The sequence below is a fragment of the Hypanus sabinus genome, chromosome 15 (assembly GCF_030144855.1).
Source record: "Hypanus sabinus isolate sHypSab1 chromosome 15, sHypSab1.hap1, whole genome shotgun sequence".
In the NCBI taxonomy this organism is placed as follows: domain Eukaryota; kingdom Metazoa; phylum Chordata; class Chondrichthyes; order Myliobatiformes; family Dasyatidae; genus Hypanus; species Hypanus sabinus.
In genome coordinates, this window is record NC_082720.1 from 22,470,301 (window position 1) to 22,485,173 (window position 14,873).

At 39.4% G+C, this 14,873-nt stretch overlaps 1 protein-coding gene across 1 annotated transcript; it reads left to right on the plus strand.

Moving 5' to 3' along the window:
* The first annotated feature begins 2,178 nt into the window (after positions 1–2,178).
* Positions 2,179–13,110, plus strand: LOC132405368 (PRELI domain-containing protein 1, mitochondrial-like). The gene is made up of 6 exons (XM_059990122.1): positions 2,179–2,274; positions 3,684–3,860; positions 5,217–5,439; positions 6,619–6,732; positions 7,586–7,664; positions 11,432–13,110. The coding sequence occupies exons 2-6, from the start codon at positions 3,769–3,771 to the stop codon at positions 11,569–11,571; spliced, it is 648 nt and encodes a 215-aa protein (XP_059846105.1). The 5' UTR covers positions 2,179–2,274; positions 3,684–3,768; the 3' UTR covers positions 11,572–13,110.
* The last annotated feature ends 1,763 nt before the right edge of the window (positions 13,111–14,873 follow it).

Below are 14,873 nucleotides of genomic sequence, written 5' to 3' on the forward strand. Positions count from 1 at the left end.
GACACGGCCGGCGCTGTTCCGGGAATAGGCGGGGCTGAGGTTCCAGCTCACGTCATCCTGACGTCACTAGGGCGGGAGAAGTTGAGTGAGAAATAAACTTTACATGGTGGAGGAGACATTTCAGTAACTTCAGAGGTATTTTTTAATCTTCGTTTCGTCACGCGTATGAAGCCTGTACTCCACTCCAAGGTGCCGCAAAATTTTGAAGCAAAACCATACCACGACGTGGACCCCGTAATATAGTGACACCTTTATTGTACTACTGTGACACTGTAATTTCCTTTGGGATCAATATCTATCTGTTGCGCTGCTTTGGAACATTACCGAGCCTACACTGACCATGGCCACTTGAACTAATCCCGTTTCGATCAACATGCTCATCAACTAGTTGCTCACGGAAAACTATACGGCGGCCAATTAACTTATCCATCTGGTATGTGGGGAGGAAACACATATATTCATTAACTCGACAAATGATCCTTGAGCCGCTCAGTTCCTCCAGCAGTTGGGGTCACATTACCATGCCGATATTAGCTAATTGAGTGTTACATCACACTTTATGTTTAACTATTACAATATGTATCAAATATGCATGCCGTCTCGTGTGATTCTTCTTTAACTGATTCGGAATCAGATTTACTATCTCGGGTATGGAATTCGTTGTTCTGTGGCAGCAGTGCAAGACATAACATTACTATGCTTTACAAAAGTAAATAGTGCAAGAAAAAGTAATATCAAATAGAAAACAACCCAGGTTTGTTGGGCGCTGTTAAGTTGCTAAAATCAGGTAAATGTCGCCCCCTTGGAAGAAGCCATCAAGGACAAATGCAGTGAACTGCGTCGTTATCATAGTCACTAAAGGAGAATGGTACCCTGATAACAATTTAGTGGTGGAATTTCTTGGGATTATAAAGTCCAAGACCTTTATTATGCAATTTCTATTGTTGCTATTTTGAGATTGCTGATATTGTTTTTAATATTTTTAATTTTAAATAGCTGTTTTCCAATTTTCTAGAATGTAGGGAGACTTGGAGTTTCCAATGTATGCATACACCTCCCCAGAAAGCCCATTTAGAAAACTAGAGTGCAGGTCACCAGGTCCAGATGATTTTAGCTCACGTGGTCGTACCGCATGGAAACAGCTCCTTCGGTTCAGCCGGCCCATGCTGACCAAAGCCAGTCTTATTTTACAGTGTTCTCTCATCACTTTCTAAACCTTAGCAACACGCACAGAGTGCTGGAGGAATTCAGCAGGTCAAGCAGCATCTATGGAAGTGAATATACGAGCCGAGACCCGTCTTCGGGAGATAAATGGAAGGGGGTAAAGGTGGTGTTGGGCGGGGGGGGGGGGTGTGCTAGCTAGAAGGTGACGGGTGAACCAAGTGGGTGGGAAAGGTAAAGGGTTTCTGAGTAGACCTGGGCGGGAGAGGGGAACATTGCAGGAAGGAGAAATCAATATTCATGCCGTCAGGTTAAGGTGTACCCACACCGAATGTAAGTGATGCTCCTCCACCCTGAGGGTGACCTCACCTGGGCGCGAGCAGCCCATGGACCGTTACGTGGGAACGGAACCGGATTAAAAATCAAACGAGAAAATCTGCGGATACTGGATGAACTCAGGAAGCCAGGCAGTATCTATGGAAAGGAGTAACCCATCATCAGTACGAATAATCGACTGTGTACTCTTTGCGCAGATGCTGCCTGACCGGAATTAAAATGTTTGGCCTCCGGGAAGTTCCACTTTTGCTAGTTTCGAGCATCTGCAGACTTACACGTGTTTATGATCTTCTAAGCCTTTCATATCCATGCACCTGTTGAACTGTCTTTTAGTTTATATTTTCCTTTTTCTCTCTAGTGATTTTAATTTTTCTGAGTTCTTTATTTCCTTTTGCCTCTGGGTTGTCAAGGTCTAAATTTATTTTATACTATAGTTGGCTGCAATTTTGCCCAGATTAGCAATTCTCCTCTCCCTCTGGCGAGTGTTTTTATCAATCTTTCCTAATTAAAGGTAGTGAGAAACTGCAGTTTCATCTAAATTAGCAATTCTCTTCTCCCTCTGGCGAGTGGTTAATCACTCTGCCTTAAAGGAAGGTAACGAGAAGCTACAGACGATCTGTGAGAGACATGTATTGGAAGTTTCCCTCGCCACCGTCTCAGGGCACATGCGCAGTCCTTGCACTCTTTCTCCCGGAAGTGGAAGGGTTGAGGACAGGGAGGCTGAGGAAGGATGGGGAGGAGGGGGTAGCTTCACCTAGTTAAAGGACCATGAAACAGGTGAGAACCGGCGGGTCGGAGTGGCTGCCGACTCGCAGGCGGACGGGGCGAGTTGTGGGCGGTGGGGGCATGGCGGGGTCGTGTTCATGGTGGCCGCCAGGATGACATTGGATTCTGACGGCCTCTGCCAGAAATGTCGCTGCGCTGAAGTGCGAAGGGCAGTTTGAAGACAACGCTTGTGTCAGCGACATTTGCAGGTTCATTTCACCACCGTTGAATCAAAGGCAAATGAACCGTTATCTGGCGCCACCATTACCGATAGAATGAATGACCGGGTAATCTGGCGGCTTCAATCTGTGCTTAACTGATTTAAAGCAAATCTTGTTAAGGTTCAGAAGCAGGGACAAATTGAAATTATGGGATAACGTTACTTGAAGACAATTTGGAGTGAGGATAGGTAGGAAGCTCTCCGAAAGAAGATTTTTACAACCAATACCTAACAAAACTCGCGTGAAATTGGGATTTAAATATTTTGAGATTCAAATTAAGTTTTATCAATTGGATTAGTGGCGAAGTGCTGTAATAACTTCATTCTCATGGTCAGATGAATCACTGTTACAGACTTTGCACAACTTTTAATATCCATCCTATAATATTTGTGCAATTACATTTAATGTGCCGACTGCAAGTTCAGATAGTGAATGTTTAGCTTGTAGATTGTACAATTTCTGGAAAATCGTACAGAAGCTGCTTTTAAAAAAGACATCAATTATATCAGAATTAGAATCAGGTTTAAAATCATCAGCACATGTGAGATTTGTTAACTTGTGGCAACAGTGGAATATATAGAAAAAATGAATTTCAGTATGTATAGTAAATAGTTAAAATTGGTTAAGTAGTGCAAAAAAAAAACCGAAATTAAGGAATGCAGTGAGAAAGTGTTCATGGGTTCAATGTTAATTTAGAAATCAGATGGCTGGGGGGGGGGGGAGAAGCTTCCTGAATCACGGAGTGTGTGCCTTCAGGCTCCTGTACCTCCTTCCTGATGGTAACAGTGGTACAAGGGCATGTCCTGGGTGGTGGGGGTCTTTAATGGTGGAAGCTGCTCCTTGAAGATGTCTTGGATGTTGATGCCCATGTAACAGTGATAGATCACGATAAGCAAAACGTGGCCACGTTTTCTATTTCATTTCTAAAGACCCAGAGAATGCTGTTACAATGCTTTGGGGAGGGTTTTAAGTGTCATTGGGGGGGGGGGGGTCCTGCATTTGGGATATAACAACAGAAATTGTGTGCAGAGGTAAATAATTAGATATCGGGAAGAAAATAGTCATGGGATTGGAACTGTGTACGTGTTTTATTTATGTTAAATACAGTAAAACTGATTATTGTACTAAATTTAATTTGACAAATAAGTAGGTTAATCTAATTAGTGTACTAATCTAATGCTTAATTTTACAAACAATTAGGCCACCTTGCATCAAGGAATGATCATCTCTACCCACTTGACCATTGAACCAAGCTTGGTTTTTATTGATTCATCTTCTGGGAACAATGGTGAAGTATTTTCTCTGTCTGAATGACTTGAAGAGTTCATGGGACCAAGTGTTTGCTGCTTTCTGGCAGCGCTATCCCAACCCTTACAGGTGAGTTCACTCTTTGAAAGAAATATACTACAATGCTGGAAATCTGAAATAACAACAGGAAATACGGGAACTGTTTAACAAATGATGTGATATCTGTGGAAAGGGGAACTGTTTTAAAAATATGGAAAAGAGAAAAGTTGGCTTTGAGTTGCAGAGTGGATGAAAAGGACGAAGGGGAATACCTGACAGAGTGAGGCAAGGGTTGCCTCGGGAGTAAGCTGAGAATCTAACTAGATCACACCCAGATGAAAAATCAGTGAGAACAGATGGAGAGAAGACAGGCACTGGGAAAGTTGGGTTTCCTCCTGTACACTGAATGCAAGGACTCAGCAACATAGTCACCCAATTGGTTATGTTTTTTTCTAATGTAGAGGTGACCACATTGTGAACTCCAAATACAGTGCATCATTCATTTTCCAGGTTTGATTGTTCTTTTCAATTATTCAAGTTCAAGTTTATTCTCATTCAACCAATCACGTGTTTACAGCTAAACAAGCCATCTGGAGTCAAGGTGCAAAATACAGTACATATAGTCATACACAGCACATAGAGTTACATGTTGACATAAAAAAGTATTAGCTCAAATCCTGAGTAGCATGGCCTGAAAATAGACAGGTTGACGTAAAGTGTGAGATTAATTTTTATGTAAGATTGTATAATGTTATTATGCTATTATAATATATATTATTACGAGGTAATCAGGACTAGTTTAGGAAACTGTTGACACATGCTTTTCATTCTTTGAATCTAAGGCTTGAATTCAATGTAGTTTTCACTCTGCTGTTAACTTACTTTTTGATGACCTTTGTGCACAATGAACTCAAGAATTCAGAGCCACTTAGCATTTTGGCAAGCCTTTTGGGATAATCTGTCTGAGAAAGGAAAACAAATATCTTGCATCGTTAAGACAATGTTTTTTTTTCAATTGTCACACTTTCTGTCTGTGCAAAGGAATGTTAGTATCCATTTGATTCTCGTGTGAAAAATGGATTCCATCCCATAATAGACTTTTTAGATAATAGTGACACTATGTGGATATTCACATAAACATGTCTTGGGCAAAGGGAATTAATTACTTTTGAAGTATTATCTCAATAATTTGGGCAGATGCTGCAACTTTATTTGCACCTTTGACATTCTACAGTTTGAATTTAAATGATTGGCCTGATAACCTTTTCCTATTTTAAGAGAAAGCACTGGTCAATGCTGTATGTCTAAATCAAATTTTTAACTGGTATTATTCCGGCACAAAACCAAGCATATTAACTAATATTCAAAGTTGAAAACATTCTGATGATTGCTAAACTAAAACTGAAGTCTTAAGGTTTTAACGTTTCAATATCCCTTCATTCGTAGCAAACATGTACTTACAGAGGATGTCATCCATCGCGAGATAACGCCCAACAGGGTGATTTCCCGAAGACTGCTCACCAAGACGAGCGTAGTCCCTCGGTGGGCAGAGAGATTATTTCCTACTAATGTTGCCCACTCAGCCTTTGTTCTAGAAGATTCAGTAGTGGATTTAAAACATAAAACTTTGACTACATTTACCCGGAATATCAATCATTCAAGGCTTATGGTATGTCATTTATTGTTTATATATATATCCCCTCTTATTGGGGGCACTCCTGTTCCTCAGTGGATTGTATGAGAGAGATATTTTGTACATCTTGCATTTTGATTCAAGTGGGTGGAAACAGTGAAGTTCCAGTACTGGAGCAAATTCTAGCCCGTTATAACAGACCACCCTGGAGTGCCCAAGCTGAGAACTTGAGAAGTGTTTACCTTAAGCCCAAATGCCCTGATGTTTCTTGGTGACACGTTAGCATGCTTGTACGAGCTTTAGCAGCCAGCATGTCAGAGGGAGAAGCTAGTCAATCTCTTGCTTAACTGGCATATATGATTGTCTATGAAACACTAGATTTGGAATGTGCTCTGTAACAGTACATGAGAGATTATTACTAGTTTAATTTAGTCAGGTAGCACTTAAGTAGCTGGTCAGAGGGTATAGCTATACTGTTACTATGAGATGGAGCTAGTTACCAATCTTATTTTTATGCATCCTATGACATTTACTTCATGCAATTCTTCAATCGTATAATGCTCATTAGCTCAATGATGAAGCATACCAATTCCTCAAATCTGGCAACATACGGAATCTTCATTATACTTTCCCCACTGCTTCAATATCCTTTCTAAAATAAGGGCCCTAGAGTTGAATGTATAGCTGTGATGCTCTCTAGTCTTGGACCTGCTGATAATTGATCCAGGGTTTCTTTGGAAGATGAGAATGATGCATAAAACCTGATAGTTAAGGCCATTTTATTAAGTGTTACAAGAGCAAAGAATGAACAAAGAGCAGATAGAAAAAGAAGTTGTGGTCTTGTACTCGAACTAGAGATGAAAGCACATTCCATTGATTAGGTGTAACCTGTTCAAATGGTGTGACACCTGCTCCAGTAGAACGAAGAATCTTTCAGAGAATGTAGAGTCATCTATACTATTACTGAAATTCACTGAACACATTATACATAAATTATAAGCAAGCATGGGAAAATTAACCGCTGTTGGAAAGATTCTGTTGGATTATTTGGCCATTTTCGATATACCTGATGAGATACTTTCATCAGCTCTGTAGAATAGAGTACCACTTGATAGATTTAATGAAAACCAGTCTTAATAGGAAAGGATCAGTGAAAAATAATGTAAGTGTTCATATCCTTGTCCATTAATACGTCCGTGTTTTGTCTTGAATCAGGTTGTTCAGGAGTGCTGTGTATATGGATTCCACCCTGAGAATATGAACTGGACTCAAATTAAACGTGAGGCCTGGATTTCCTCAAACGTGTATGGCTTTTCACTTGCTATTCAGGTCAGTTTTCGTTTTCATTAAGTCATATGCTTTTATAAGCGTAGGATTCTGTAGATGCTGGAAATCCAGGAAGGCTCTTGGCCCAAAACATCAGCTCTTTATTCCTCTCCAAAGATCTCCCTGGCCTTCTGAGTTCCTCCAGCATTTTGTGTTTGCCACATGCTTTTAGGCTTTTAAGCACATTACAACTGTAAACAAGCTGTCAAGTGAGTTGTGGTTAATGTACAAGAGTAAGTACGATGTGGTCTGTTGGTTTAGGTCTTCTTGTGTAATATAATTACCTATTCTTACCCAATTCCTACTCAATGGTCAGATGAATCTGATCACTTTTGCCCATTTGACCTGTCTTTACTTGTTATGGAGTACTTGATGTTGCTATAAAGTACCAAAAGTTCAAAGTAAGTTTTATTATCAGAGTACATATATATCACCATATACTACCCTGAGATTCATTTTCCTGTGGGCATACTCAGCTAATCTATAGAATAGTAACTATAGCAGGATCAGTGAAAGATCAACTAGAATGCAGAAGATGACAAACTCTGCAAATGCAAATATAAATAAATAGCAATAAGAAATGACAGCATGGGATAAGGAGGGATTATTGGTTGTAGGAACATTTCAATGATGGGGCAAGTGAGTGTAGTTATCTCCTTCTATTCAAGAATCTGATGGTTGAGGGGCAGTAGTCCTGAGGCTCTTGTACCTTCTGCCTGATTGTAGCAGTGAGAAGAGAGTTCCAGTACTAAGATTGTTTGCTTTGAGTACAAAGCATCCACCAAGTGATCGTATGTTTACTGTTGAGTTGTCTTATCCTACACGAGTATAATTGTACTACTTTTGCCTTTTTCAGGAATGTGGCCTTGCCAGCTTTAAGAATAGCATAACTAAAACCATGAAAGGTTTTGAATATGTTCTGGCTAGAATGCACGGTATGTATATAAATCAGATGTATCCATCACTTCTTGGCATCATCAACACTGCGGCAACAACGTAGCTCTGATCTCCAATCATTTAGTCATGCCAAGCGAATGGGACGGATCAAGCTAGCTAGGAAGCAGGAGCTGGGCAAGTAGATAAAATTGAATCAGGAATGGAAATGTACATGACATCCAGTTGGATTGAGTTTATTCATGTTAGGAAACAATCCTGTTTCAACGTTCAAAAGAATACTTAACCAGAACTGATGCTGGCTTATAAGAACATACGGAATAAGAACAAGTGGACGAGTTGGCCCCTCAAGCATTTAGCAGGGTTATAGCCAATCTACATTGCAGCATTTTTGTACCCCCACATCACTTGATTCCACCAATTTTTATATTTGTTCTATATTTATATATTTTTCAATCTTTTGCTCATTAACCTGTATGTAATTTTATCCCAACTGTAAAAATCCCAGAATGTCACATCCATTGGTTCCTCCTTTCTCTCTGTCGAAGAAAGTGGGAGCAGGTCTAGGCCACCTGCCCCCTTAAACTTGCTTAACATTCAGTATGGCTGATCTACCCCAGCCCTCAACCCCTCCTTGGTGCCAGATCCCAAAGCTGTCAATTCCCAATTTTTCAAAAATATATAAAACTGATGTGTTGGCCTTCACAGTTGTCTGAGGTAGTGAATTCCACAGACTACATGTAATTTGGTTTTAAATAGCCCACCCTTCATTTGAGACTTTCCTATTCATGAAAGTGTTTCAGCATCTATCCTGAGATTCCCTGCTTGGATCTAGGTTATGCTAATAAATGCTTTATTTGGCTTACTAAGTCAACTGAGGTACAAGACAAATGAAAATAGCTTCTGTAATGAATAAACCCTAAGGCCCTCTCTTCTTGGCTAGTTGAAATTTCAACATTTTTGTTCAATTGTGCATGGTAGATTTATTTTGGTGATACGAAAAATAATTTAAAGCAATCTGAGAAGGTTGTTCTTTTATGGCATTATTTTGTAAATGGAGGGCTGCATGTTTTTGTTGGGACGTGCTTTGTTTCCTTAGTATTGTTGTTAAGTCAGGTTATGATTAGTTCAAACAGATAACCTAATTGACCTCAATCATCTTGGTGTTGAAGTTATTGTATGTTAAGAGATCATTTGTGAGATCAAATTCCACATCATGATAGCTGTGACCAACTGAGTTCCAACAAACACAAAAACGTGAAAACAATCATTTCTTTTCTCTTTAAACAGTTTCATTGAGCCATTAAATATGGATATTTCTTAATATCTCTGTGGGAAATTTAGTTCAGTTACAGCTACTTTTTTATTCACGTTATTTGGATCTTAAAGCAATTCTCATTTGCTTTGTATATATACTCAGTCTGTCCAATAAAACTTTTAATGGCGTAACCCATTTGTAGCAATGCTCTTCCCCCCCCAACATACAAACTTGATATGTTTTTGTATTCACCCGTAAGTGCACTCCATTTGTATTGATGGTTAACTAAAAACAATGCCCAGTAAACAGAGGCCAAGTACAAATATTTAAAGTTTGTTTCATAGCAAATGAAGATACCAAAACAAAATTAATGATTGTATTTGCATAGTTTAATCAGTACAATTCATTTTTGCCTAAGAATAAAAATAACAATGTTAATGTTGTGCTTTCCTGAATTAGTCAATCATCTTGTTTGACAAACAAAATAATTAATTATTCCTTATATTCTGACGGACAGTCTGACTGATTTCTCATCTGTTTGTGCTCAAATTTACGTTGAAGTGCGTGCCAGAGATGAATATTTGTGCAAATTCTATACAAGCATAAACTGCAGATTATCAATTGCAGTATGATGCGGCGGCATAATGAGGACAGTTTTAATTGGGAAGTAACATTAGTGCTAGGCCATGACCATTACCAACAAGAAACAGTCAATGCTTACCCTCAACATTCATTACCATGATCTCTAGCCTCTGTCTTGGTCAAATTCTGGGTGTCCAGTGACACACACAAACCTTTCCACCCATTCCATAAGTTAGATATGTGATTAAATGTTCTCCACTTGTTCGAATGAGTTCAGGTCTAACAGCATCTTAAAGAGCTCAACGCTGTCTAAGACAAAAGTCTGCTTGATTGCCCATTCATGACCAGCACTAAGTGTCCACAATGTACATCATCTACAAAGTTCACCATAGTTATTCACCTAACTTCTTCATCAGCACCTTCCAACCCTGCAGCTTCTATCCCCAAGAGGGAAAGAAGGTACGTAGGGCCACCGAGCACTGCATATTTCCTTCCAGGAAGTGTACCATCCTGACTTGGAAATATATTCCTATTCCTTCATACTTACCAGGTCCAACCTCTGAAACAACAGTATAGGGGGCAGTACCTTTGAGGATTACTAACTCTGTCACTGTTTAAAGGTATTAGGAATAGGTAATAAATCCTACCCTTGCCATCAGTACCCAGACAGAGAGAAATAGCTTAATTTTTGTTGTGGGAAAATGTCACTTCTGAAATGTGATGCTAATTAATGAAGTGTTGCTTAAATAACCCGCATGTCAGACTTGGTTGTAGCTCCACTTGTGTTTTGCATTTTGTTTCCATGAAGGTAATTCTTGCTCTGGGCTACCTGCAACCAATGGCTCTGAAGCAGAAAACAGAATCAAAAGTCTGAGAGATACTTGCTAACTGTTTTATACCCCTTTTGATTCTGATGATTGGCTTAACCATGGTTACTCAATATTTTCTGCTTCAAGGAGTGTGGCCCTAGTTTGTTCTTATGATTGCTAAATATAGGAATTCTTAAGGATTGAAAGATGTGGATGCTTTTAATTATAACTTGGATTTTTTTTATATAAAGAACCCCTGCTTCTGCAACAGTCTGGGCAGTGAACTTGATTTGTAAAATAATTTAGTAAATTAAAATTCCAATAATGTGTAGGACTTTGGTGCTAGACTGAGATTTTCCAGATACTGAAAATTAATAGCCCAACCCACAAGTCTCTCTAAATCGGGGTTCTCAATTTGGGGTCCAAGGACCCCCTTGCTTAATGGTATTGGCCCAGGAGACAGCAGACCAGAATTGGGCCATTCAGCCCATCGAGTCTGCTCTGCCATTCTATCATGGCTGATCCTGGATCCCACGCAACCCCATACACCTGCCTCCTCCCCATATCCTGTAATGTCCTGAGTGATCAGGAAACAAACAGCTTTCACCTTAAACGTAGGCATGGACTTGGCTTCCACCATAGTCTGTGGCACAGCATTCCACAGATTTACTACTAGTTAAAGAAACGCCTCCTTACCTCAGTTCTAAAGGGTTGCCCCTCAATTTTGAGGCTGTGCCCTCTAGTTCTGGATACTCCCATCATAGGAAACATCCTTTCCTCATCCACCCTATCTAGTCTTTTCAACATTTGGTAGGTTTCAATGAGATCTCCTTCCCTCCCCCATTCTTCTAAATTCCAGTGAGTACAGGCCCAAAGCTGCCAAACCAAACGCTACTCACATGTTAACCCCTTCATTCCCAGAATCATCCTTGTGAACCTCTGCTGAACTCTCTCCAATGACGGCATGGGAATTTAAGTCCTGGCGGGCTGAAATAAAATGCCTGGTGGTCAAAATGCTAGATGATTGTGATTTCTGAATTGTCAGATAATGAATTATCTGAGTTTTACTGTATATAAGGCCTGATCAGAATGGACCCCCAGTAGTTAGCTTGGGTATTTCCAGAACCAGGCTGAGTGTTTTATTTGTTTTCTTCTTCAGGTGAAATACCAATGAAGACATTGAGGGAGACTGCTAAAGAAGCAACTGAGAAAGCTAAGGAAACAGCCTTGGCAGCCTCAGAGAAGGCAAAGGATCTAGCCAGCAAAGCAGGACCACAGAAAAAGAAACAATATGTATAAGACTCTCACCCTTCATTGTATATGAAAAGGCAAAACTCAATTAGTATAGTCCAGTATGCAGAGCAGTCACCTGCCCAACAATTAAATGCAACTTCATTTGGAATTTTTGCAGAAATTTAAACAATCAGTCCAACTGGCTTAGTGGAATGGATCCCAGGAGAGCTGTTGACACTACTAAGATAAAATACTTAGCACTAATGAAATCATTTTAAAATGGTCTTCAATTTGGAAGCACTGATACAAGATATTTTGAAGTATTTTAAATTAAAATGGTTTCTCCAGTCCCTGGGCAAGTTTATCAAACTTTTTTTTATTTGTAGTCTTTTAAAAATTGTTGGGGTTTTTGGGGGGAGAAGGAAGAATGAGAGAAACACACACAAAATACTGGAGGAACTTAGCAGGCCAGGCAGCACCTATAGAAAATAAACTTTTTTCCACAGATGCTGCCTGACCTGCTGAGTTCCAGCATTTTGTGTGTGTTGCTTTGGATTTCCAGCAACTGCAGATTTTCTCATGAGAATGAGAGAAATTTTGCTTTGAGGGGAAAAGGGTGGTCGCTGGTTGGTGCAATGCAGCGAAAGATATTGTAATGCAAGGCAATTAAACTCACTCCATGTACTGAAATTGTGCGTCCATTTGCTGAATCTTTACAAAAAAAAACTGGATTATATTCAGTTAACTGTAACTGAATTTATAATAGGTTAGGGACTCAGGAATGAAACTGATCAAATCTGCCTCTACTGAGAAATTAGCTAATCTGTTGCCCATAGTAACAGAAGATTTCTATCTGTATTTCAACATCTCACCAACAACACTTTCCCTAGGTTATTGTAATTACCTTCGGGACATTTGTTTGTGTTGATTATTTGCTGGTGCAAGTATCCATAATACTCATATCAAATAAAACATCAGAATAAGCTGGAGGTTCTCTCAGCCTGTGTTGGGACCAGTAACATTTCCATTTTATTCCAACTTTTTAATATTCCTCTTTGTCTGCAGATGAGTGTTTCTTTCTTTGCACTAGAAGATGGGCAGTTTGATCTTAAAATCTCAGTCTGTGTGTTAGCACTGTATTAAGTATATCCTTTGAAGTAAGAGACAGATCTTCAAAATTCAAGTAAAGCTACAGCAGGTATTTGTGCACAATAACTGATACTTATTATAAATCCAAAATAATTATTGTCTGATTTGTTTGTGGTTGTAATAATAATGTTATTACTGTATGTTCTGCACTAGTGGGAGGTGGGGAAGTTAATTGCTAATTTCTTCAAGCCAGTTTTCATTTTGGACAATCTGAAATAATTCAATAATTGTGTACTGGAGATCTCATCCCAAAATTGTTTGTTGTTTTTATATTGTTAGGCAGCAATGTGATCAAATGCTATGTTTTTTAAAAAAAATGCATAAATACTGTACTGTCAACCACACTTGCCAGATGTGGTTGGGAAAATGTGTGGAAAAAATGTAGATATGTTTACATTCTTAAATAGGTACTGTTGATAGAAAAATCTGCAATAAAGATAATCCGTTCAGAACGATTACACTGGCTTTAGGTTCATTGCTGCTTTTAATTAACTAGCATCTCAGCTTTCACGGCAATGACTGCTTTTTTATCCCCTAGATTTTCATTTGGTTTGAGTAAGTCCTAGAGATTGTTTTTCCACAGCATCTAATTAGGAAAACAGGAATGTTGACATTTATCACACACAGGATTATCTTGCTTGGCCAAATAGTATCATAGGCTCCTTCTCTTATGCATTTGTTCTGAAACGGCTGATGCTCCAACAGAGCTAGAAGATGCAGTGCTCTGTTGTGAATGCCTTTGCCTCTTCTGTTTAGGAGGTATAACTTGATATTTGAATGCCAGCCAGAGTCCCAGGAAATCCTGGGCCTTTTCAATAGCAGAAGTCTTTGCAGGTCAAGGAAGCAATGGTTTATCATTGTATCTGAATATATACTCAACGTCCTCCACTTGTGTCTAACAATTGTCTACCTATTAACAAGTGGGAACTTCTCTGGACTCATGGAACGTTGTTCTATTAGAATAGGTTCTCTGAAGTGTTAATTAAATCATCCATGAACCAGTAGCCTCTACTATCCCCTATCTGCCAGCATTTACTTTTTCTCGTTGACTGCATAAAGTTGAGGTAGAGGTACTTTTTATTCTCCAAACATCCAATAAGATATAATTAAGCTGTAAACATAATTTAAGAAAATGCCTAAGGTGTGCAGTTATGATTCTATCTAATCATTGTATTTATATAGGAAAAAATGTTCAATTATTTCCACTTTTTCTGAGATTGTAAACCCAGGCACCAGGTTTCTCAGGTTGATCCAAACAAAATCATGGCACCAGTTTGAAGAGCGAGGGACTACCAGATGTTTTGGCCAAAATTTATTTTTCAAATTTACCTCAAAGCAATATAGCAGTTGATTAGGTTACAACTGTTTTACCATTTGTGGGACTAAGTGGATTAGCTGTTATATCTCCCATATCAAAATTGAGAGTATTTACCAGAGGCAGTGTGAAGCCTCCATCATTGTCCTATTGTTCAGTCCATTTCTTTTTTATCTCTCCCCAACACATTTGATCTCCAGCATCTCATTCAGCTGGAGTGCAAGCCAGGATGGGGCTCACCATTCACAGTAGGGTCAAACACAGGGCCTTGAGCTCAAACTCAGAAGACTAAGACCTAGGAGCATAATTATGACATTCAGCCCAGCATGATTCCATCACGGCTGATTTATTATCCCTCTCAACCCCATTCTCCTGCCTTCTCCACACAGCCTTTGACACCCTGATTAATCAAGAATCTATCAACCTCTGCCTTAAATATACTCAAAGACTTGGCCTGCATAGCTGTCTATAGCAAAGAATTTCACAAATTCACCACCATCTGGCTTAAGAAATTTTTCCTCTTCTCTGTTCTAAATGGATATTCCTTAACTCAAAGGCTGTGCCTTCTGGTCCTCGACTCCCCAACTATGGGAAACATCCTCTCCACATCTACTATCCAGACCATTCAATATTTGACAGGTATCAATGAGATCCCCACTCCAGGGAGTATAGGCCTAGGGCTATCAAATGCTCATGTTAACCTTTTCATTCCTGGCATCATTCACATGAATCTCCTCTGGACTCTCTCCAGTGCCAGCAAATCCTTTCTTAGAGTATTGTGAGCAGTTTTGGGCTCCTTATCCAAGTGCAGTCTGACCAATGCCTTAAAGTCTCAGCATTACATATTTGCTTTTCTATTCTAATCCTCTCAAAATGAATGCTAACATTGCATTTGCCTTCCTTA

Bases quoted from the DNA above. Each gene is read 5' to 3' on its own strand.
- LOC132405368 (XM_059990122.1), top strand. From the start codon at position 3,769: ATGGTGAAGTATTTTCTCTGTCTGAATGACTTGAAGAGTTCATGGGAC. The intron at 3,861-5,216 runs GTGAGTTCACTC...CTTCATTCGTAG, and splicing joins CGCTATCCCAACCCTTACAG to CAAACATGTACTTACAGAGG. The intron at 5,440-6,618 runs GTATGTCATTTA...GTCTTGAATCAG, and splicing joins TCAATCATTCAAGGCTTATG to GTTGTTCAGGAGTGCTGTGT.